Raw genomic sequence first — 22545 nt, forward strand, 5'->3', positions numbered from 1 at the left:
CAATTCCAATGCAGTATGGGCCTTCGATAACCACAGCTCTCCCTGCCAGATGCATCTGACAAAGAGATCTGTGGTTCCCGAAAGCCCACGCCAGGTACCACTGAGCTCCCCCAGACCCCATCTCTGTAAAGGAAATCTGTTACCTGTGGTAATGTGATAACCATTCATAGTCCCTATTCAGTCCCAGCTTGACAGAGTCAAATTTGCATATGAATTCCAGTTCAGCAGCCTCCCGTTGGATTTTGTTTTTGAAAGGTTTCTGTTGAACTACAGTGACCTTTAAGTCTTTGATGGAATGTCCTGGTAGATTGAAGTGTTCTCCCACTGGTTTCTGGATGTTTCCATTTCTAATGTCAGATTTGTGTCCATTTATTCTTTTGCGTAGAGGTTGGCTGGTTTGTCCAATGTACAGAGCAGAAGGACATTGTTGGCACGAGGGCATATATCAGATTGGAGGATGAGCAGCTGTAAGAGCCAGAGACAGTGTAGTTGAGGCCATTGGGTCCTGTAATTGTATTCCCTGGGTAGATATAGGAGCAGAGCTGGCATCTGGGTCTGTTGCAGGGCCTGGTACCTGATACACACACTAAAAGGAGATGTTTACATATACTAGCAAAGGAATGTTTTGATTGCACCCTCCCCCTTCCTCCCCCCAATTGCCTCTTCTCTCTCCTCCTCTTCTGTATTTGACCAGTCTCTGTATCAGGCATCTGACGAAGAGAACTTGATTCTCGAAAGCTTATGTTACAATAAAATTGGTTAGTCTTAAAGGTGCTACTGGACTCTTTTTGATTTTGCTACCGCAGACTAACACGGCTAACTCCTCTGCATCTATGACCAGAAGAACAGTGATTCTGATATGATCTTTGTAGGGTTCTTGTGCTGGAGTTACCCCAACTGAAAATAGGATTCTCAAAATGCACATAGAAGGGTCTTAGTAGATGACTGTGGTCCTTTTAAAAGCTATGTACAGGGTTCAGAAGCAGAGAAAGCATTATAGTTCTGTTCTGGGAATCTTCTCCTTACTGCACAGGAGAGCAATAGTTAAGTCCACATGATCCCCCGTCTGGCCCGTTCTGCACACCTGTCCCCTGTATTACATGCTAAACAAGCAACACATCCACAAGGCAGACCATTACTGAGAACGGAGAAGGACATGGAAAGTTCCCTCCTGTCAAAGGTACATCCTATTTCCAGGTTACAGGTTTCCAGATGGAATATCCTTCCCCCCCCAAAATATGTGGAACTTCATGTAATTAAATTCAGCACCTGCTGCCTCTTGTGTAAATAAAAGTCTTGGGCGTGCACTTCTAAGCCTTTCCCTTGAACACAGTTATTCCCATCAATGGGCCTGTTGAGACTGAAATCTTCACAGTAGTGTGAACTATTAGCACTTATAAGCCTCCAAATGGAAATGCCCACTATAGATTAAGGTCCTGCTTGATACAGTAATACACCCTACTGGAGCTCTCCAATACAAAGCACAACAATTCAGGTTCAGTAACCAAAAGGATGACATTTTTCCAAACACATTTTTTTTAAAATAAAATTCTTTAATAGTTACCATTTAATGTATTTTATGTGCTGTTAGTAAATCAGCATTAATCTGAGCAGCATGAACATCAATCCATTGGACAGACTTTAATTTCCAGGAACATTTGCTGGCCACTCTTCTGCCATTCCTTAAGTCAACTTAGCCATCAGGAACCTCCCAGCCACATGTTATTCATGGGTATCACTTTTCAAAAGAGTTCATTTGCATTTAATCCAACTTTTCACTGCAGTCTCTAAACATTTGCAGAGAAAATTTCACAGAAGATGTGACAATTCTTAGACCCAGAAGCTCCTTGTGAGAACTAGAAGGCAAATGGTGTGGCCTGAGTCCAATAGTCCCAAAGCCATGTCCTTGAAATAGCTGATACCAATAAATGCCAAACTTGTATAGAGCACAATGGTTGAAACCACTGAGCTGCCCCCAGAAGCAGCTAAGCAGTTTTCACTAGTGAGATCAGTCTCACTCAAACCAAGTTGTATGGATAAAAAAGCAGCCTGACCATTCAGGGGAAATTATTAGGCTTTAGTGTTTTCTTTGCAGATTTATGGCAGTGCAATATGGATGTGATAATTAAAACTGCTGAAAAAGCATCCAAACTTTCTTGAGTATTTATTTTGAAGTGTAAAATCTGCTTGTGCCAGAGTCTCTCCCAACTTAAGGACTCGTTTGGGAGTGGCATATTACAGGCATCTGGTGGTGTGAAGTCAGGACAGCAGAACTAAGTTTCTCAAAGAGCTGTTTAAACATATACTTGGTATATTTCTCAAAGTCTGCAATATAGCAGGCTTTGTACCTCGGTTTCCATCTAATCCTCCATTTGCAGGTGAACTGCAAAAGATGACTAACGGATCATCGCAAGTGTTGCTTTATTCCATTAACAGATGCATAACCAATTCGGACTCTTTAAATCAAGGAGATTAGACTTGATGTGAAAATTATACTTTTTAATTTCATGTGGGAGGCTTCAGTTGTCCCCCCCCTCCCAATTTAAATAATTAAGAAAATGTCGGTGGCAAACCCCAGTACAAACAGATGCTCTCTCCATTACCTTGACCTGGAAATAAGGTGCAGGAAACAGTGCAGGACAAAGATGATGGGGGAGGGAACAGCAGGCCAAACTCTCCTCATTCCCAACAAGTTTCATGTGAATGCCTCAAAGCCATCTGCAGGGCTAAGGGTGAATTTCTTTGCATTTATTTTTCCCTCTCAAAGAAAATCATGCCACAATCCCTGATGTGTAGAAGCTTTCCTTTGCATAGGAGAAGTATTTCAGAAGTGTCAATTGGAATAATTAAAGTTGAGGGAAAGAAAAGGTTCCTAATGTTTTCTAAGACCCTTTAAAGTGCTTTAGCACAGTATTGCAGCAAAATGTTTACTCCAGAGAGGTGGTTTTTTTTTTTTAAACCCCAAACATCATTCATGCTTCAAGTAACCTGCTTTAATACCGGCAGTTGCTACAGCAAGCTCAGGATCTGCTGAACAATGCATGTGAAGCTCAAGGTTAATCCAATAGTGCTGGCAGTATCTGAGATCGATACCAAAAAAATGAAAAATGGACAGCTCCTGTTACTATTAATATTTGGATAAAAACACATACATCAGAATTAAAGATGTTAATTAGCAACTGTAATCTAACCCTAAATTACCAGAACTGCAGGTTAGCATGACTCCTGTTCAAGACAAAGCGGGTTTATGGAAAGCAACAAATGGTCAGGCTGCAATGTTTAGGAGAGGGGAAAATCAGCAAATTTTAAATTTATTAGCACCTAGACAAGGCTAAGTCTCAGACTAATTCCATCAGCATGATGTATATCTGTTCTAGACAACACTGTAAAAATCAGTTGGAGACAAAAGATTTCCACAGAACGGAGAGCAGGAACAGAGATACTTCTGAATGCAGTACCCACAACAAAACAAAATAGGTCTGGATACAGATGAGGAGGGAACAATTCCAAGATAGTTTTGCAAAGAGATGAAGAGCTATTACCTCCAAGAATCTTAAAAAAATCATAAAGCCCCCAACACAATCAATTCTAAATCTCAATACAAAGAAAAGCATAAAATACCCTTCAATGGTGGCTTGAGTGTGGCTGGTGTGCATTCATTGTGGCCATAAAACTGGTCTGCTTGAGTACGGATGCCCAAAGAGTTGTCTGTGCTTTAAAAACCTAATTCTGATGAACTGGGAAGAAGTGCCACAGCTAACAACTTCATGTCTGAAGAATCCCATCCATCTACCAAGCTCAAAAGATTCTAGCCATACTGAGCAGGAAAGGCCAGGCTTTTAGCAGACAATTCTTTACAGAACATGAACATCCCTGAATATGCTGCCCCGGAAGTTTGAGAAGTCTTGTTCTTCAAAAATTGCTGGGAGGGACTGGGGAGAAAAAAGTAAATGTGGTAACATTCCACGGTTCCAAGCTGGCGAACACAGTACACAGTGTATCCCTGAAAAACCACTGCCTGCAAGATTCCCTCTGAAGAATAGTTCTTTGGAAGCTGTAACCTCACTCCTCGGTGAAATCTCTGTCGATGTCCATGTATGCCTTGTCAATGTAGCTAACTATGGCACAAGGTGATGTCTGATCTGGACTCAGCAGTATAGATACAGTCTCTTTCCAGTAGGAAAAACTAATACATGAACTCTGTAAAGGGGAAAAACAAGAGTCAATTTCTGCCTCTGAAACTTAGCTGTATTTGGATACTCGTACTTCATTAATTCATACTTGCATGTACAATCTCACCTATCCTGCTTTGGGAAGTATGTAAATGGTCAGAGTTGGTTAATAAACAGAATTTAATAGAATCTAAGTTTTTTGAAAGTAGATTTAACATGGAATTCTGTCTGAAGGCTTGCCACATCACCTTATGTGCACAAGTGGTCCAATAAAAGCTGCTTTATTCAAGACAAAAATCTGTTTCTTTCAGAGTTAAGTAGTCCTACAACCAGAGTATGGTGATCCATATAACAACTCAGAATTGGATTGCCTTAAGGCGCTCACCAAACATGTTTTTATTTAGTGTCCCACCCCGTTCTGAATTTCTCTCTCATTTCTCAGCATTTAAAAATGAGTATTTTATCTCAAGAAAAGCTGAGTTCTGCTGGTTATATAAAGCATGCATTTTTAGAGAAGGGTTGTTTTTAAAAATTTGCTTATTCGGATCGTTGGGCCAGCAAGGAGCTGTGTGGGATCCACTCCCCTACTATGGCTATAAGAGAAAGCAGCTTGTTTTTCTTTTTAACATGAAAGCAGCATTTCACAGGATGTAGGAATTCTGCATGCAGTACTAACAGCACTTCCCATACCTACTTTAACATGTACTGCATACAGTAGGTGCTTCTCTGGCAGAAAGTACTGTACCAGAACTGGTGGTCATCCACTGTAAGAACGCCCAACACTAACCATTGTTGTGTTCTGGGGACAACGCCTTTCTCTTAGCATACAGACTTGCCTAATCTAGGATGTTTAGTGTCCCTTTTGGTTTTTACTTGTTTCTTTACCCACTGATTTGGTTGGTTTAAATTTAGTTAAACTGTATTAGTAATTTTTGCAAACCACTTTCAGAGCCCACTGTGGCAAAAAGCAGGATTAAAATATGCTAAATAAATAAAATGCTAAAGGAGATGGAATTGCTGGCATACGTTTTCTAAGCAGGTGCTGTCTTTGTCCTTATTGAGGTAATGCTGTTGCCAGAAACGCAGAAGACTGTGGAAGTTGTTCAGGATGAATCCAGGGTACTTCTCCATGTACTCCATCTCTTGCAGCTTATGCAGATAGAAGGGGAGCTTGTCTTTCCTTCGGGCCAGCATTAAAATAACTAAACTTGTGTTCAAACAACTAACATTTTCCTGAAGTAAAGAAAAAAATAAAGGTCATGGTAGGCATCCCTAAAGTCCGAAACACTAGTAGCATTAGGTGTCAACATTTCCATTGTATCCCAAAACCTGCTCTTTACCTGTGTGAGCGTCTGTACATGAATAATATTAATGAGCCGGAAAAGGAATGACATTCTTATGGTTATCTGTGACATGTATGAGAGCAGGCGGCACTCAGATAAGACTTCTGCAACTGTAAAGAAAACAAATCAGTGGTTAGATTCTAAAAATTCTGGACAACCAAGCTACACTACACCATCACCTCAGAAAAGTCAGATGACATTGCCAAGACAATATGCTAATGGCACCCAGCTGTATCGGTTGATAGCCGACCAGATGTTGCACCGGATACCTGGGCCGGGGGACTGGAGGCTGTGGTGACTTGGTTGAAACAGAAGTGCCTGAGATTGAACCCTCTGAAGGAGGTCCTGTATCTGGGCCATGGAACGTTGAGTGGGAGGATCCGTCTCCCAGTCTGGAGTGCAACTGATTTCTGCGTCGATGGTGTGGGGCGTGACCTTGGATGCCACACTTTCAATGTAGGCTCAGGTCTTGGCAGTTGCCAGGCCTGCCTTTTTTGTCTTTGGCAGGTCCGGTAACTTGCCCGCCATCTCTCCTCCCAGGACTTAGCAACAGTGATCCATGCAACAGTCACCTTCAGACTGGACTACTGTAACTTGCTCTATGCAGGGTTGCCTTTGGGCCTGACCTGGAAATTACAACTGGTCCAGAATGCAGCAGCATGTGTCCTTACCAGTACACCATTTAGGGCACATATTCAACTGGTACTATAACAGATGCACTGGCTCCCTGTTGAATTCTGGATCAGGTTCAGAGTTTTGGTCTTGATGTTCAAAGCCCTTAATGGACTAGGACCAAAATACCACCTCTTCCAATATGTTCCCAGGAGAGTTTTGTGTGCAGCTGCTGATGGTCCCCGGCTCGAGTGACATCTGGCTAACCTTGACTAGGGCCAGGGCTTTTTTAGCCCTGGCACTGGCCTGGTGGAACTCTCTCACAATAGAGATCTGGGTCCTGTGGGCCCTGCTGCAGTTCTGCAGGGCCTGTAAAACAGAGATGTTCCACCGAGCCTATGACTGAGGCCTGACAATGTCCCACCCTGACTGCCATGTTCCCAACATGACATCCAAGAACAACTGTTCTATTTGCATTTTATAGTTCTAGGACAGCCTCTTACATGAGCACTGACACCTTACGTATTGATTGTTGTGTGTTATGGTTTTAAGTATGTGTTTTGAATTTGAATCTAAATATTGTTTTGAGCTGCCCTGAGCCTGTGTGTGGGGACGGCAGGATATAAATATAATAAACTAAACTAAGATTACTTCCATCCACAATGTAGTAATTATACAGACAGAGAAAAGTTCATAACTGAAAGCTGAAATGTTTATCAAAATTACTAAATTTTGAACAACGAAAACCTTTCAGACAGCAACACCTTCAGCAGTAATAACTGGTGCTCAACCAGAGAATCAAGGCTCATTTCTTATGGCCAGTTCACACAACCACTGGGCATATGATGGCTGCTGGAGATTCTCTTGAAATTGCTGGATATGTTGGCTCCCTATCTTCAAACATGCCCAATGTATGCCAGCATTTGAATATGCAAAGAATTCAATGTCATGCATAAGAGCAACAGCACACAACCTACTAACTGCTTTCAAGGAGTCAATATACCCAGCAATTTCGGAAGGGTTTTCAGCAGCCATCACATGAGGGTAGTCGTTTGATAAGCCTTAGACACACATTTTTAAGCCAAAACTTGGCTCCAAATAAATGAGCACTCTATTACCTTTAATATCTGACTGGCTCTCAAATCGGTCCAGAGACAAAGTAATGCAACGAACCAGCATGTTGGAATCAACGAGTGAACTGTTGATCTGGTGCAAAAATATCTGAAACTTGAAAGGAAAGAAAAATGGAGAGATCAGGCTCTGTTCAGTATACAGCGCTGAGATTTTCATTTGAAACTGGGGTTTTGGTTTTACCTTTTCATCAGTATTGATGTACTTGTTGAATCTCTTGAAAGCATCTATGTTGAATTTCATTAATTCCCCCAAAAGATCAAAGTAACTCTGAAGGACATCTCGTGATTTGCACTCACTGTCAACTATGCAATAGAGAATATGCTGGCAAGGAAAAATGTTACCATAAATTTAAAACGAACTCATGCTTTGAGAACTAACCTTCATGTTTTCTTACATGTCAGCAGTAAAGTGACTGATTCTCAAGCTAGTTCAAAGGAGTGCTATAATTTGACAGAGAATCAATCTAACATTTTATAAGTGTGGAATCAGAGTTATGAAGGCACAGTAAAGGGACAACTTTCAAAAATTTAGGCAAAACCCAAAATTCTCCATCTCATACTGTAGTACTGACCAACTCATTAAAAGTCCAGTTTACAAGCAGTTTCTGGACATAAAATTAGAGTGTAAAAAGCTGGTTTCATATACTTGTGCTAAAAGCAAGCATTACCTCTAGCAGCCCTCTTTTTAGCAGGAACATCTGATCTGCATAGGAAGTAGCACCTCGTAAGAAACTCTCAACTGCCCTTGCTTGCCAAAACCTGGGACGCGGAACAGAATGAAAAGCTTGATAAGCAAGGAATTTCTGGATACTTAGAAATTTTAAAAACTGAGCAATCCATTATCCATGCTTAACTCTGAATCAACAAGATCTATACTCTCTTTTACAAAGCTCTGGCTGCAGGTGGAGAATCTTTGGATTCTAGTTGGACAACTAGATTGCTTATGGAGATAAATCCACTTTAAAGGCCATAGGGAAGGATAGATGCACCATGGAGTGAAGGAATCTTGGTTCCATTTGTCTCCATGTTTTTCTCTATTTCAGATATAAATAAAAAAAAAGAAGCTGTCTAATAGCAGGTAGTGAAGCTGAGCTCAAAAGATCAAGTTCTCTCAGAATAGCACCTATGCTTAATATAACAAGAACAGAACTCACCTGAATGAGGATTCTGCTGGTTCCTTCTTCATTACCTGTAGCAGTCTGGTCAGCAACCCTCTTTTCCCATCACAGACTAAACTTCTAAAATATGGAGCAAAGTTATAATGAGTAAGCCACTGGCTACATTGTAAAGTGTCCAAGGAAAGTTTTCATAGATTTATTGCTTGGTTCTAAATAGCAACAATTAAGCAGCAGGAGTATGTCAGCATCTCTATTATTCACTTTGGCCAAATCCCACACAGCTATCGTGCCAATATTTGGCAGGTGCTGTAATTTCTCAATTATATATTTTACTACAGCAATTCTAAAAGTTGCTTTAACAAAAGAAGATCTTGGATCCCAAGCCAACCCCCTATTCTTAAATGAATTTGAAAATAAGATAGTGCCTCCGATCTCTCCTTATACAGATACACTTTCAGTTCTCAATCCAATGCAATGGAAGGGTATAAGCTGAACACTTGCATTCTTTACTACAGAAGTTGGTCCAATAAAACATTCTGCGGGGTCAACATAGAAACACTTCTATGTTCTAAGTAAGGCACCATACTACAAAGAAGATGCAATTATATGAGAGCGAGAGTGAGCAGTTCCTGTTTAGCAAGAGTACAATGTATGTTGCTCAAAGGAAGCACAATTGCATAGGCCCTATGACTAGGTCAGCCTACTTGGCTCATCCATGGGAGAGGAGCTGCCAATCTAAAAGCAAAAGCTTCACTAGACAGATGAGAAACAGCCAGTCCCTTGAATGCTCAGAACTGGAAATCCAGGATTCTCTTGTCTCTCTATATTTACAATCTTTCAGTGGTATCAGCTGCAGAATTAGTTTATTTGCCAGTACGCGACTACAAGCTTAATCTGTTCTTCCATGAAGAAGATGAAGCTCGGAGTCCTGAGAGGGAACTGTGCCCCATGTCTCAAAAAAAAGAAGGGAATAAAAAGAATCAGACAGACTCTGTTCAGAAACAGAGAATGTGCAGCAGCAGCAATAGTATTTGCTAAGTAACCAAAAACCCAGTTTGGATGTAAAAAATATATGAGCAGGTATAAGTATACAGAGTGTATTTATCGTTTATGCTTTTTTTTTTTAAATTACTGATATGGTTTCACATTTCCTACATACTCTCATGTACATATGTACATATCAGCTCTCAGGAAGCTTCATTAGAGGGCAAGGGATCTAACGCTGGTAATTTCTGCAGCAGCATCACCTATACTCACTCTCTACTGCACACTGGCCAAGTTCAGTGACTGAAAACTCAAATTTACAACAGCTGTGAAGCTGTTATCACAAAAGGGTCAGGAATGTGGCTTCAGAAGAGCAGGGGACAGGTCATAAAGGAATGCCAACAGAGTCACCATATATAGCTGGTGGGCTACTCAAAATACACAGTTACCATAATGAGGGCAGCTCCCTGATAGCTTTACTACATTTGAAAACACTAACCAAGTTCCTAGAGAAATTCTTGAAGCACATCAGGTCTGCTAAATTTTAACACATGCAAATGGCCATTTCAGGAAGAATAAGAATAGCATGCCCTTTACCTGTCTGTGTTGACAACTGCATCTACTTCGGGGATATTGGCTTTGAGGGAGATTGCACTCAATTCATTAAGCTCCTGGCTGTTTAAAAGCAGATACTTGTTCCTATTATAAAAGAAAACAGACAGACTGAGCTGACTGATACATCTGTCTGGTTCTTTCATGCATAGTGGTTAAGTGGTTGGGCTATGAATCAGCACTCGGCTGATCTGAATCCCACTGCTGCCTTGAGCTCAGTAGGTGGCCTTGGGTAAGTCACTCTTCTCAGTCCGAGCAGCCTAGATGTATTGTGGGGATAATAACAACATTGACCGTGTTCACTGCTCTGGATGGGGAACTAATCTGTCTAGAAGAGCAGTATATAAGCATGCTGTTATTATTATCTAACAGTCAGGTCTCCTCCCCTCTCCCATCAGAGGTTAAAAAGTATGCACAACAGGAATATACAGAGATAGGACACAGGCTTCTGTAAATCTGGAACAAATCCAGGATTTGCAAAAATATCTGAAGTGTTTAAAGATAATCGTGGAGGTTTGTCTAAAGCCAAAATGGAACAAGTAATGTCTGTAAGAAAACGTGATGGCAACAGACACTAGGAGCAAAGGTGAAGGGAAGTTAGAGGTGTTTCCCCTGCATACCACCATCTCCCCACTCTTCACTATACTGGCAGAGAAGAACAGGTGGGTGGGTGAGTGAGTAGCCAGGGTAGGGAAAATGGAGCCGGGACAGAGGGAGATGGGATTTCTCCTCCCAGTCTACAAAGCCCCCCTGTCTATATCCTATTTTCAAACATATGAGACCTGCAAAGTTGATTGCTGTCTGCTTTGAAAGCTAAGAATTCAAAAGGGAAGAAAAGTATGGTTAAGAGTGTACCACTGCTGAAGATGCTCCCTAGTGAGTCACTGAAAATTGTTCTCCAATGGTTAAGAGGAGCTTCTCCCACTTTCTATGCAAATTTCTATGCAATTTGCAGGTCTCCAGCTATATTTGTGACCCAGGCAAGCAGCAGAAAGATAACAAGAAACTGAGTCATATAGGCCTCAAAGCCCTAGTCTACGGAAGATACAAGATGCTCTATTTATTGCTAAAGATAGGAACTGTAACTGGCATGCATCGTACGCTCCACTTCCACTAGTGTAGCTGAAACTGTAGTAGCAGTTACAGCTACAACAGCGAAGAAGTCAATGTTTATTAAACACAGTTATTGATCATTTAGGATATATTTATACAATGCAATTTGATTGTACCAAAAGCTTAGAAATACTGCTTGTCTTATGATCATGAGGTGTGCAGTGCTCCTACTTATGAAACGATACTTGCCAAGCTGCAGCTGTACACACATTATGATGGACAGGTGCCCCTGTATAAATGACAGACGTGGGTACCCCCTCATCTTTCTACCTGACAAAGTAACATTTAGGACTAACTGAAGGCAACTGAGACTCCTGTCTGTGTCTTTTCAGGAGTATCTATATTACCTCAAGCACTTAGAGCAACACTACATATATGGCAAACATCTATACTCACTCATGATGATCGCTAAAACTCTGAAGTAGCCGCAGAAACTGAATCTTCAAGGTAATATCCTGCGAAAGAAAGGTTCAAGAATTCTTTTATAAATAATATCAGAAGCTATTAGCAGCTGTATGGGGGGTCACCACACATAGTCCTTTAAAAGATAGCTAAAGCATTTAGGGAGAATGAGATTGCTGGCAGCAATCAGAATAACAGCTCAAAACAGCTGAAAAGGACAGTTCAGAAGCAATGCACATCTGGTCTCAGAGTTAATGGTCTTCTGCACACTTCAGAATGTGACCTATTCTTAGGGTATAACCTTAAGGGTACTCACCGGGCTACAGTCGCAGTTTTGATTATGCCCATGTAAAACAAGGGCTGATGCTGAATGTTTCCGCCAAATCAATTTGTCAAACAAATTATTAAGGCCAGGGATCAATTTAAATTCTGCAATCATTTTGTGGACCTAGACAAACAAAGGTTGTGTTAAACAGTCACCTCTGTAGCTTCAGTCATCTTGCAAACACTTTCAAATTTTTATATTTTATATATGCTAATAAAGGTTTGCTTGCTTGCTTGCAAACACAGAGGCAGCTGAACTGCACACAATGAACATTTAAGAACCGATACTCACCTGATTCCTTTGCCTGCCCATTAAAAGCACACAGAGCACATACAACACTTCCAACTTGTACATGATCTCATGCATAATCTTCATGGACTGTGGAAGCTGATTCCTTGTTGACGTGTTTGCGAATCCACTCTCATCTGAAGATTCTGAAAGAAACAAATTGTAGCTTGAAAGGCTTCACAGAAGGGTCAATAATAGTTATCAAACGTACCAAAAAAAGGGGCTGGAATACAGAAAGCTGGTTCATTTGCTCATGATAGTAGAAATGGCCCACTCTGTCCGAAAGGGACAACATGGCCACAAAGATTCCCTTTGCAACACTGTCCCAGCTTTTCTAGGGACTGCTGCTTATGTTTGCATTTTAGCATTAAAATGCAAATAATGCACAGGAAGGCCCAACCAGATTCATCTAACATCCCTCCCAGCTGAGAAAGTGAACATTTTAAGTACAGTAAGAAGTTTGTGGGCACACACTATCTCGCATGCTTGTTATGTCCCATTACAAGGCAAGAGCCATAGCCATTCTTTTTAAATTACGTGCTACAATTACAAAGACTCATGGCCAGTTACGGGTGGTACACAAATCAGCATCAGACCCAAAGACAGACAGATAGGATTGTCTCATGGTACAAGGAACGCTGCATGTACACACAGTTCATACAGCGTGTGAAGTGACCCTAAGGAAAGTAGGTATAATACAGAGGTATTGAATTTCCTGAACATACATCAGCAAGCATAGTTACTGAATGGTAGTAAGTTAGAGATTTTGTCTTCACCCTCATTTACCATGATATCATTAAATGATAAATGTTAAAAACTGATGGCAGTCCATATAAGAAAAATCTATAAGTGATAATGCTAGCAGATTCAAAGGAGGTACCTGTGCTGCTTTGCTCTGTCTCCTCATCTGCTACACGCATTAGTGCATCAAGAACAAGTGCATTGTCTAGCCAAGTATACCACTCCTCCAGCTCCTGAAGAAAGCTAGAATTTCCTGTTGATTCAGACACTTTTCTTGTTGCTAGCTTACATAATCGCTCAATGAAGCCTGGTATATCAAGGAGAGTAGCTATGAAAGGAAACAAAACAAGGTAATTACTTCAAAATGCTAAATTTAAGTATTAGTAGAGCACTGTCAAGCAAGGTGCATGGAGATTTCAGAATGGCTTTCAACTGCTGGTTCTGCCCGGTTTTTGAGAGATGATAACCAAAGCTACCCCTCTTTCCATCCCAATGCTTTCTGAACAGTTTTAAACCCAGTTGCTACACATGTTCTCATCCCCTCCAACCAAGCTTTTGAGAGTCCTTGATTGGAACGATTCATGGCAGGAATGGAATGCTGTACCTTGATTCATTTCTGCTCGAGAAGGACCCAAGTTCTTTTTCTGTTGAGCATTTTTTGCAAGTAGCGTATGTTTGTCGTCACTGCCTGTGTCAAGCTCCGAAATTGTAACTGCAAGGATCCTGCAGAAATTAGCAAGCTGCTGTTGATCAAAGCTAGATACTAGGTTGGAGAGATTTGGAATATCCTCTAGCTGAATCATTTCCTAAAAAGGAGATACAAATTGGTATGCTGATTGCTAGTGAACAAATATTTCTCATCATAAATAATTCTAATCTTTCCAACATTCTTGCATATTTAGAAAGACAATAACCTCTAAAGTTTACCACTCAGGGAACACATTAACAGAGTTTAACACAAATATTTTCCCTAGACTAATTAATGAATTTTGCACACAATCATATAGGGTTGTATATCTGTTCCAATACAAACCCAAGGAAAATGGCTTTCAGTAGTGAACATCACTAGTGACAGGAAGGATTTCACCCTTCCTTAAGTTTTGGGTTTTTTTGCTTCCTTGAAGGTCCTGGATACTGCTATAAATGGGGTATTTAACATGTTCCACTGATGTAACTCTAGTGCTAAATAAATTTATTTTAAAGAGAAAGTTTTGCTTGAGGTTGAAGGCAAAAAGTAACCTGAAGGTAAAATTAGTATCTGAGGCCAGAAAGAACATCACAAGGTCAGCTTGTGATTTTCAGGGCAAGATTGCTTTTCTGCATCATGCCAGAGTTGTGCTTGTAGCAGACATTACAACCTCAGCAACAAATCAGTGAGCATCTAGACAAGAAAGGTCCTGGTTCATTGCAAGAAGCTGAATTAGAAGAGCGATGAGTGCACAGGCTTCAGCAGCATTTTCTAATTCAGCCTCTTGCAATTAAGTAGGATACTCTAGCTTCAGCTCCCTGCAACACAACTGCAACAGCTCCAGAAGCCTTTGGTTTGGATGCTTCATCAGAGCAAGAAGAAAGGGAAAGGCTCTGATTTCTCTTTTTCAGCTGTTTGGTTTACAGCTCCACCTCCTGTCAAAGAGCAATTCCACTGGGTTGGAGCTCATTATGTTCTGAGCAATCCCCCCACCACGTAATAATTGGATGTGGGATGAACCAAGTTATGCGCTGATTTACTGGTACATAGCTGTTCTATCCCAAAGATTAGAAGATGAACCCAGCTTACAATTACATCACTATCTTCCCAAACTGACAAATGAACTACACAAAAGTAATATGTATTTTCACTTAAGTTTTTCTCACAATTACTTAACAGAATGCAGATCTATCTTCCAGCAGCCATTTAACAGCTTTCCAAGATAATCAGAAATCTAGGGCTACTGACAAACCTTTTTCACGCCCAGGATATCTTCAATAAGGGTGGCTGTTTGCAGGAACGTCTTTTTGTTTGTCATCAACGTAAACAGGAACAACACAAAATCATTTCTTTCAGCCAATCGCTTAGTGACTCCTTCGGTCTGCAAGGAGAGGAGTGCACGTACATGTGAGAAAAAGTTGATACTGCAAGACAAGTAACTCATGAATTAGTTAACTGTACTGTTTAGTTATCAGTGGGTCATGTTCCAGGAGAAGCACAAGATACTCAGAGCTCTAATTTTTTTTTAAAACAATGCCCTGTGGTAGCTCTTGAGAAGACAACAAAAAAGAGAGGAAAATTAAAGGATTTTGTGGAGCAAACTATAACAAATGCAGAATTAAACCTCAGTTCTGCACTCTGATGCAGCTGTACTCAATGCGCGGGTGAAGGAATGGGATGCTGATAGTTTCCCACATATTCCAGTCACTAAGTTGCCAGGCAGTTAAGGACAGCACAAGAAGGGGCCTCGAGACGGAAACAGGACTAGATGGTTCCAGTTAGGGCTGTTCTTAAGGTGGGGGCCTGTAAGTAGAGATGTGAGGACCCAGAAAAAATTCGTGGAAAAAAACCCTGGTTTTCCCTATATCTCTCTCCCTAGACTTGGTTTTTTAACGGAAAATCTGGGGCACACCAGCAAAAAAACCTCCTATGAAATATTTTTCTCTTTCGGAATCAATGCAATGCTTTTTAAAGACAAGATTCTACTAACAATGTATAGTATAAAAACATATGACGTAAGACAATCTACAGCATTAGAAAACAATATAACTTGATTTTCCTCCAAATTTCAACCCATCCCCCTGAAACCCAGAAAACTATCAAGTGTTTCCCCATGGCCTAAGATTTTCTGGAAATTTTATCTCTCCACCTGTGAGGATTGCAGGGAAGGCAAATCTCAGAATATAAGCCCAAGACCTCAAAATCCCCCTTTCCAGGATTCAGGAAACTCCCAGGGATGGCTTCAGCAGGTTGATTTCTCCTCTTCTCTCTTTTACTGACTTAGCTGCTCTCAATGGTTCTTTCCCTTCTGGAACATGTTCAATCTTCAGACTTTTGGTCAATTATTTCTCTGTATACATGGGGAACCCAGAGTAGGCTGAGACCCTACCTCGCCAGTGAGTAGCACCCATACAGATGCCAAACAGTTTACTATTTAAAGCACAGATTAAATCAAGGCTGCCCTTGCCCGTAGTGATGGGGAGTGTGTGCAAGACTAGTAATGCCACCTAATACCTTCCAGTGCTTTCCTTTTCCTTTTAAATTTAAATTCAGAAGATTCCTAAACAACATCCCATGCAGCAGCCGTAAAATAAGAGCGAGCCTCTACATTATGCTCACTGCATGACAGTAGCACAGCTCTGCCTGTTAAGAATTCCACTAGATCTCTTAATGATCTTTGAATATCACACAGGCCACCTTTCTCCGGCTGTGGTTTATCTATGCATGCCCTTTGCTTACAACTAACTTCCAGGAACCAACAAGAAAAGAGGTAAGTGGAGACTGACTAGTAGCTCTTTTGTCCCTGCAAACTCCTTCATCTCTCTTTACCTATATGTGAATAATCATCAAAATTCTCAGTAAGCACAGTTGGGCTGCTGTCATGTAGCAGCTGTAGTCTGATTATAAGAAATGTAGAAGCAAACAGATTTTTAAACAATCTCATCTGGTCAGAATATTGAACTGTATTCAGAAGTTTACAGAACTGTAAAAGGAGTCAAGCAACAGCAGCAGAGACTAATAATCTTGTCAGCACATATAATTCAGTGACTGGCAGAAAATACCACGTTTAGATTTAGATTTTTGTATATTTGCACACATGAATTTAAACTTTTTTTATGATGTCTCAGTATTAAATGTAACCGGATAAAAGTAGCTCTAAGTAAGGTTAATTTGCAAAAAAAGGTATGTACAACTTTTTCAAATGTTTCAGTTTTAACAAAGTGAACCATCTCATCCCAGAAAATTTCCTCAGGTTTTGTTTTATTTTAGCTAAATAACTGAACAGGGAACAAATATTTTCAAAAGCCCACAGCAAGCCACTGCTTTACTAAGTACTCAAAATACTTCAGCAATGACTAGTAAAGAACTGCTCATAAAAAGCTGTTTAGAAAAAATAAAAACAAGAATCAAACAGATTTGTTGATTCACCACAATATGCAAAATGCAGTAGATGTTTTACCACCAGGAATATTAAAGATCCAAGTTGTTATTTTAGTACTTTCCACTTCAGGATATTTTTAGCCTGAGCCAAAACAAATTTAGCTCCATAATAAAATCAGGAGACTGGCTAGAACATTATTATTATTCATAAAGGCGTTTGTATTGTAGGGAGGGGCTCTCAGATGCTTCACTAATGAGTTAAGGACCACAGACTTCACTACTATGTTGCCTTATGTACTACCGGTTGTCTTAAATATGTGCTCCTATGAGCTACTTGTGCTTCATGTGGTCTAATGTCAGCCCTAGAATTGCTTGTGTTCTGTTTCAGCATTTCTTCAACTCTGTATTGGATTCTTACTAAATGCTATGTCTTTGTAAAATTGTGTTTATTTACCCTATGGCATTGTTTATGGAAATGTCCTTGAAATTGACTATACTAATCTCACACTGTGTAATCTGCCTTGAGTCTCAATGAGAAAGGTGGACTATAAATGACATAAATAAAATAAACATAGAATATTACTTACACATATGCAAGTGTTGTACAATATGCTTAAACAATCCTTAATAAGGTCATCACTTACTGCAAAAGAAAACACCAGTTACTACTTTCTGAACTATCAACATGTCTGAATTCACAATTCTGCTTTGCACATGCAAGAGTAATAAATGGCAAGCATCCCTGCTGTTAAATTTCAACAGCTTGAAGTTAATGGCATAACTACTGAGCAAGCTACACATGAATGATATCAGTTATTAGGGAAATTAGAATCAAGGCTAAATAGTAAATATAAGCAATATTGTTCAAGGCATTTCTATTTTAATTGCTTATACAAATCAGTCCACAACCGGTAGACAAAAAAGTATTTATTTTGTAGTACCCCTGCTGTGATACTCCTGTTCTGAAATTAGCTCAAAACACAGAAAAAATAGAAATATGAAGATATGTTGGATTATTTCTCAAATAAGAAATTTATGTACTGACTTCTTTTCAATTGTTTTCTAAAACCTGCATAAAAACATTGCCTTCAATTTAGATTTTGCCCTCTAGAACGCCATGAACATTTTATTGCTGAATGTTCATATATGCTCAAGAATATGCACAGTATGAAGTGCCATCTACACCTGTACTGTCAGCTAGTTTCCATAGCAAGATAGAAGACTACAAGAGCCGAAACAAGGCTTTGAAACGGAATAGGTTACTTACTCTTCTGTTTCTTTTTCTGTGTAGTAAGTGTTGGTCTCATAAGTATTTCTACTAGTAGCTGTGGATATTAGAGATATACCTGATTAAACTCAGTATGAACATAATGCAACATTAACGTCAACTGATTTATTGGCATTTTTCAGCGAGCAGCTAACCTCCCCAGCTATTTCTGTACCACAAAAAAAATCTTGTACCCCTTTTCTCTTATGATGCTTTTCTACAAGGCATTATATTTCAAGAAAAAGTCTACACAATATTTTGATGTCTACAGGAGTGTTTTGAATGTCTTCCGTTCCCAACAATAGTCATATGAACAGATATTTAAGAGACAAAAACTTCACTGAAGTGACAATAATGCCACTTTTACACACAGAAGCTACTGACCTTGATGTTGGCAGTGCAGGCTCCCCCAACCCCCCACTCCCATTTTATTGACACAAGATACAAAAATGCATTGGGCATATAAACACTGCAAGAAAATACACAGGCAGAAGTTCAATATGCTTTACATATGTCAAACTGACACAAAACAATAAAAATATACTTCTAAAATATACTTCTACTAAATTAATTCCTCCCTTATATACTCTCTCCTTCCCTCCCTGCCAATTGCTGAGTCTTCAAGACACAAATAAGGGGGTATGAATTGGAGAGAACAGCAAACTATTGTAGGAAGAAAGTATGTCATACAGATAAACATTCCATAATGAAAGTTGGACTGCAGCAGTTCAATGAGCATTCCGCATAGATAACTGGAACCATGCTACTGGATACCACCTCTCCTTGGAAAAGACCCCAACACATTGCTGAGACTTGTAGGAGTCACTACCTTTGTCTATTCATTGGCACAAAGATACCAAAAAGCTGCTGTGGTCCCAGAGCAAGAAGCAGGGCCACTCTTTCTTCCATTAACAGTGGAACACAGCATCCAATCCAACATTCTACTACCGCTATACAGTAATTCACAGGACCAGACACTGAACCTCTTCTGACCAGGAATTTGGATAGTACTTGCTGTGTTTTTTATCATAACAATTTGAAAAGTATCAGTGTGCAGAAGGTGAAAATGCAGCCAGTTTAAAATGGAAGGGAACATTTAAGCAGCTGAAGCATTTGGCACAAGCTGAAGAGCAAAGGTCAAAGGGCTCAAGGCTCTTAACCTGTGCTCCCAACCATGGAAGCAGAATCAGCCCCAGCCCAGAATAGCCCTACGGCCTTTCACCTGGTCCAAGGATTACTGGAGAACTGCTAGGTTGTATGGCATTATTTACACTGTATTTTGTTTTGTGTATTTCATTTTGTAAGCTGCTTTGAGTCCCCAGAATGGAAGATAATATTTAAATAAAATAAACTATGACCTAGTTAAACACAATCTGTTGCTAGTAGGTTATCCGGAGACAGTATTTTAATCAAACCACTGTTCATAGTCTGAAAGTGCCATATGTGGGAAATACAGACAAAGATCTTCATGACTTCCTAGTGAATCTGGAAGATGATTTGAAAGACTGTTATAGTAGGCAGTTCCATGTTTTAACCTGAAATTATGGAACTAAGCTATTAACAGTTCCAAACCACAGTATGAAGATTTCTTATGAATAAAATAGATGAGACTACTCTAAATTTATCTTGGAAGATAAACAAGCAGCTTCCCAAACCTTGATCTGTGATTTTGTGTTTAGTTTATATCTAATCTTTAGTTGGGTACATCCAAGACCATTTATTATGTTCATAAAGCATTTCATCTGTACTATATATAAAAAGGGATCCAGTTACCAAGTCAATATTGTTAACCAAAGGGATTGTTATGTTAATGTTAAAGGTTTCTGATGATAAAACATGCAAAAGAAGACTATACACTTGGTAGCTGAACAATGTTATTTATACCAGTGGTTCCCAAACTTGTCGGTATGATGACCCACAAATCCAAATTTACGTAGTATAATGATCCATCCACGACTGGCCCGAGAGATTGAGAAAGAGTTGGGGGCAGGAGCGGATTGAGGAGATGTGGAAAGGTGGCAGATTTGGTAACAAGGTGGGTAGCAAATAGTTCAGTGCAATACAACTCCTACAGCAGATTGAGGGCAGGGAGGCACTGCAGGGGGCTGGGCAAGAGGTTGGGCTCCTTAAGGAGAAGCACTGAGACTGAGTGCGTGCTTGCACACACCTTTCTCTCCTCTCGCTTTTCCATGCACTAAACAGCTCACACCTACTCTCCAGCTTCTCTCCTTCTTCCAGCTACTATTCCAGTTAGTAGTTGCCAGACACCACCCCCTCCACCATACTGTCAGAAAGGCGAGACAAGGCGGGAATGGACGAAACTTGCAAGGAAGAAGAGAAAGGGAGCTTTAACTCTCTAAAGCTCATACTCTAGAAATCTAGTTGGTCTCTAAGATGCAAGTGGACTGTAATCTTGTTCTACTAAATTCTGGCAAAATGAAGCTCATAATTAAAGGGATAGAGTAGAAATAGAATGGTTTTACTTATATTTTAAGTGTTGATCTGTGGATTTGAAAGTGTTATGGCACCCTTATCCTGCCTTTTGCACCCTTCTCTTTTTCATTTAGTGGTTATCCAAGTGATATGGTGGCTATATTTCTAAAAAGAGCATGCTGAAGGACTGTGAACAGCTTTTGAAATGGGCCACTTTCAGCATTCCTAGCACTGAAGGAGACATCCTAAAGGCCAGTTTGGTGTAGTGGTTAAGAGCACGGGACTCTAATCTGGAGAACTGAGTTTGATTCCCCACTCCTCCACTAAGCCAGCTGGGTGACCTTGGGTTAGTCACAGCTTCTAGGAGCTCTCTCAACCTCACCCACCTCACAGGGTGTTTTGTTGTGAGGATAATAATAACATACTTTGTAAACCACTCTGAGTGAATATTAAGTTGTCCTGAAGGGTGGTATATAAATCAAATGTTTTTGTTGTTGTTATTATTATTAAAGCCCTTTAGAAGACTAAGAGGCAACTCAGTAGTCAGTTTAGAAGTGCTGGTGCTGCTGTGGGCATAAGTAGGGCTGCACTGTACAGTCACTAGGCAACTTAGTGGAAACAACTAGAGATGGGGGGTTGGGATGGACATAGGACTATGGGCAGCTTCTGCTGCAATACAGGAAGACTACACTCACATTCCCCAGTAGATAACCAATTTGTTACTGTGACAAAAAGAGGGTTCATTTTGACATTAATCAGTCATATGCCAAAACAAACCCACCCACCAATTCCTTCCTAGAGAGATTTTATGAAATGCAAAGCCATATGATTTAATATTCCCCCACTCATTAAGTTTTTCCTCCCTGACCTACTCTGCTTTGTACAGTGCACAATCATGTTCCATCAAATGTCTTTTGCCATGATAAAAGACCAAGCTCTCAGCCTCTATTCATAAAGACAAAATATATAAAAGCACTGGAGAATCTCCTCTTTGTATACACTCATCTTAATTCATTTTTCATAGATGATGAAAATTTGATATAGAATTCAAATATGGACACACTAGCATCTTGAATAAGGAACTAATTCCTTCTTTTAACTAGTAATGACTCACCCACCATACCCACAAACATATTACTGTACTTAAAAAGTAAAACAGAATCTATAAAACACTTACATCAACACCTCCAAATAAGTCAAATGTGTATGTATTTGGAAAAGTGGATTCTTGAGTAACTTTTCTCTCTTCTGTGACAAATGCCATGGCTTCCATTGAAAGAAGGGGAGAAATTTCCTGCCAAGAAATAAGAAGAGATGTTATATATATCCAGATATACTTAATATCACACAACCTAATTGTTGCTAGGTGCAGAATTCATTGTAACATTAAGAACTGGTTCTGACAGTGAGTCCACTGTCAGTGAGGAAATTTTTAAAGGACCAGTTTACAGCATAGAATAATTTCATACTATGAATATACATTTAATATCTGCATGTTTTTCTTTCTACTATCAGCCCAGAATTGCCATGCTTCTGAATATGCTTTTAAGCAGAAATCTAGTTTTACATTTGTTAAATCTTACACTATGCTGGCATTCAGTTTTTATCTGATTCTGTTGCAACCTGCAAGCACGATTAGGTTATCTATGACTATGCAGGAAGTAGTAATTTCTGTGTAGCTGTGACAAGTTTACAATAACCCTTTCTCTCCTACTTGGTCAGTATGTGGAACTAAGTGTAGCACCTCATGCATATGACAAAGTAGCTCAGAAAAGCTTATGCTATATTACATTTAGCCTTCAAGAAACTACAAAACCTTTTGTTGCTTTGGGTGCAAATGAGCATGGATTCTCCTTTAGAAAGTGGAACGATGCAGTGATTGCACATGACAGCATTTCCTTGGCAGATTGGACAATTTTCTCTATCTCTTCAT

General features: G+C 39.9%; 1 protein-coding gene across 2 annotated transcripts in view; it reads right to left on the reverse strand.

Annotated features, from left to right (window-relative positions):
- Nucleotides 1-1538: 1538 nt before the first annotated feature.
- TRPC4AP (transient receptor potential cation channel subfamily C member 4 associated protein) overlaps nt 1539-22545 on the reverse strand; it is a 28250-nt gene continuing 7243 nt past the window's right edge. Inside the window, exons 3-19 of one of the 2 annotated variants that reach the window (XM_054980152.1) lie at nt 21790-21906; nt 18180-18237; nt 17500-17555; nt 14784-14912; nt 13448-13649; nt 12983-13171; nt 12106-12248; nt 11806-11937; nt 11484-11542; nt 9960-10061; nt 8415-8498; nt 7929-8019; nt 7442-7582; nt 7246-7354; nt 5513-5625; nt 5199-5405; nt 1539-4200 (exon numbers count right to left, since the gene is read on the reverse strand). In XM_054980152.1, the coding sequence (XP_054836127.1) occupies nt 4063-4200; nt 5199-5405; nt 5513-5625; nt 7246-7354; nt 7442-7582; nt 7929-8019; nt 8415-8498; nt 9960-10061; nt 11484-11542; nt 11806-11937; nt 12106-12248; nt 12983-13171; nt 13448-13649; nt 14784-14912; nt 17500-17555; nt 18180-18237; nt 21790-21906 (2070 nt within the window). In that variant the 3' untranslated portion in view covers nt 1539-4062. Of the gene's footprint in view, nt 4201-5198; nt 5406-5512; nt 5626-7245; nt 7583-7928; nt 8020-8414; nt 8499-9959; nt 10062-11483; nt 11543-11805; nt 11938-12105; nt 12249-12982; nt 13172-13447; nt 13650-14783; nt 14913-17499; nt 17556-18179; nt 18238-21789; nt 21907-22545 lie in introns of both variants that reach the window. The other variant, XM_054980150.1, reaches the window with a different exon arrangement.

This window comes from Eublepharis macularius, chromosome 5 (genome assembly GCF_028583425.1).
Source record: "Eublepharis macularius isolate TG4126 chromosome 5, MPM_Emac_v1.0, whole genome shotgun sequence".
NCBI classification, from domain to species: domain Eukaryota; kingdom Metazoa; phylum Chordata; class Lepidosauria; order Squamata; family Eublepharidae; genus Eublepharis; species Eublepharis macularius.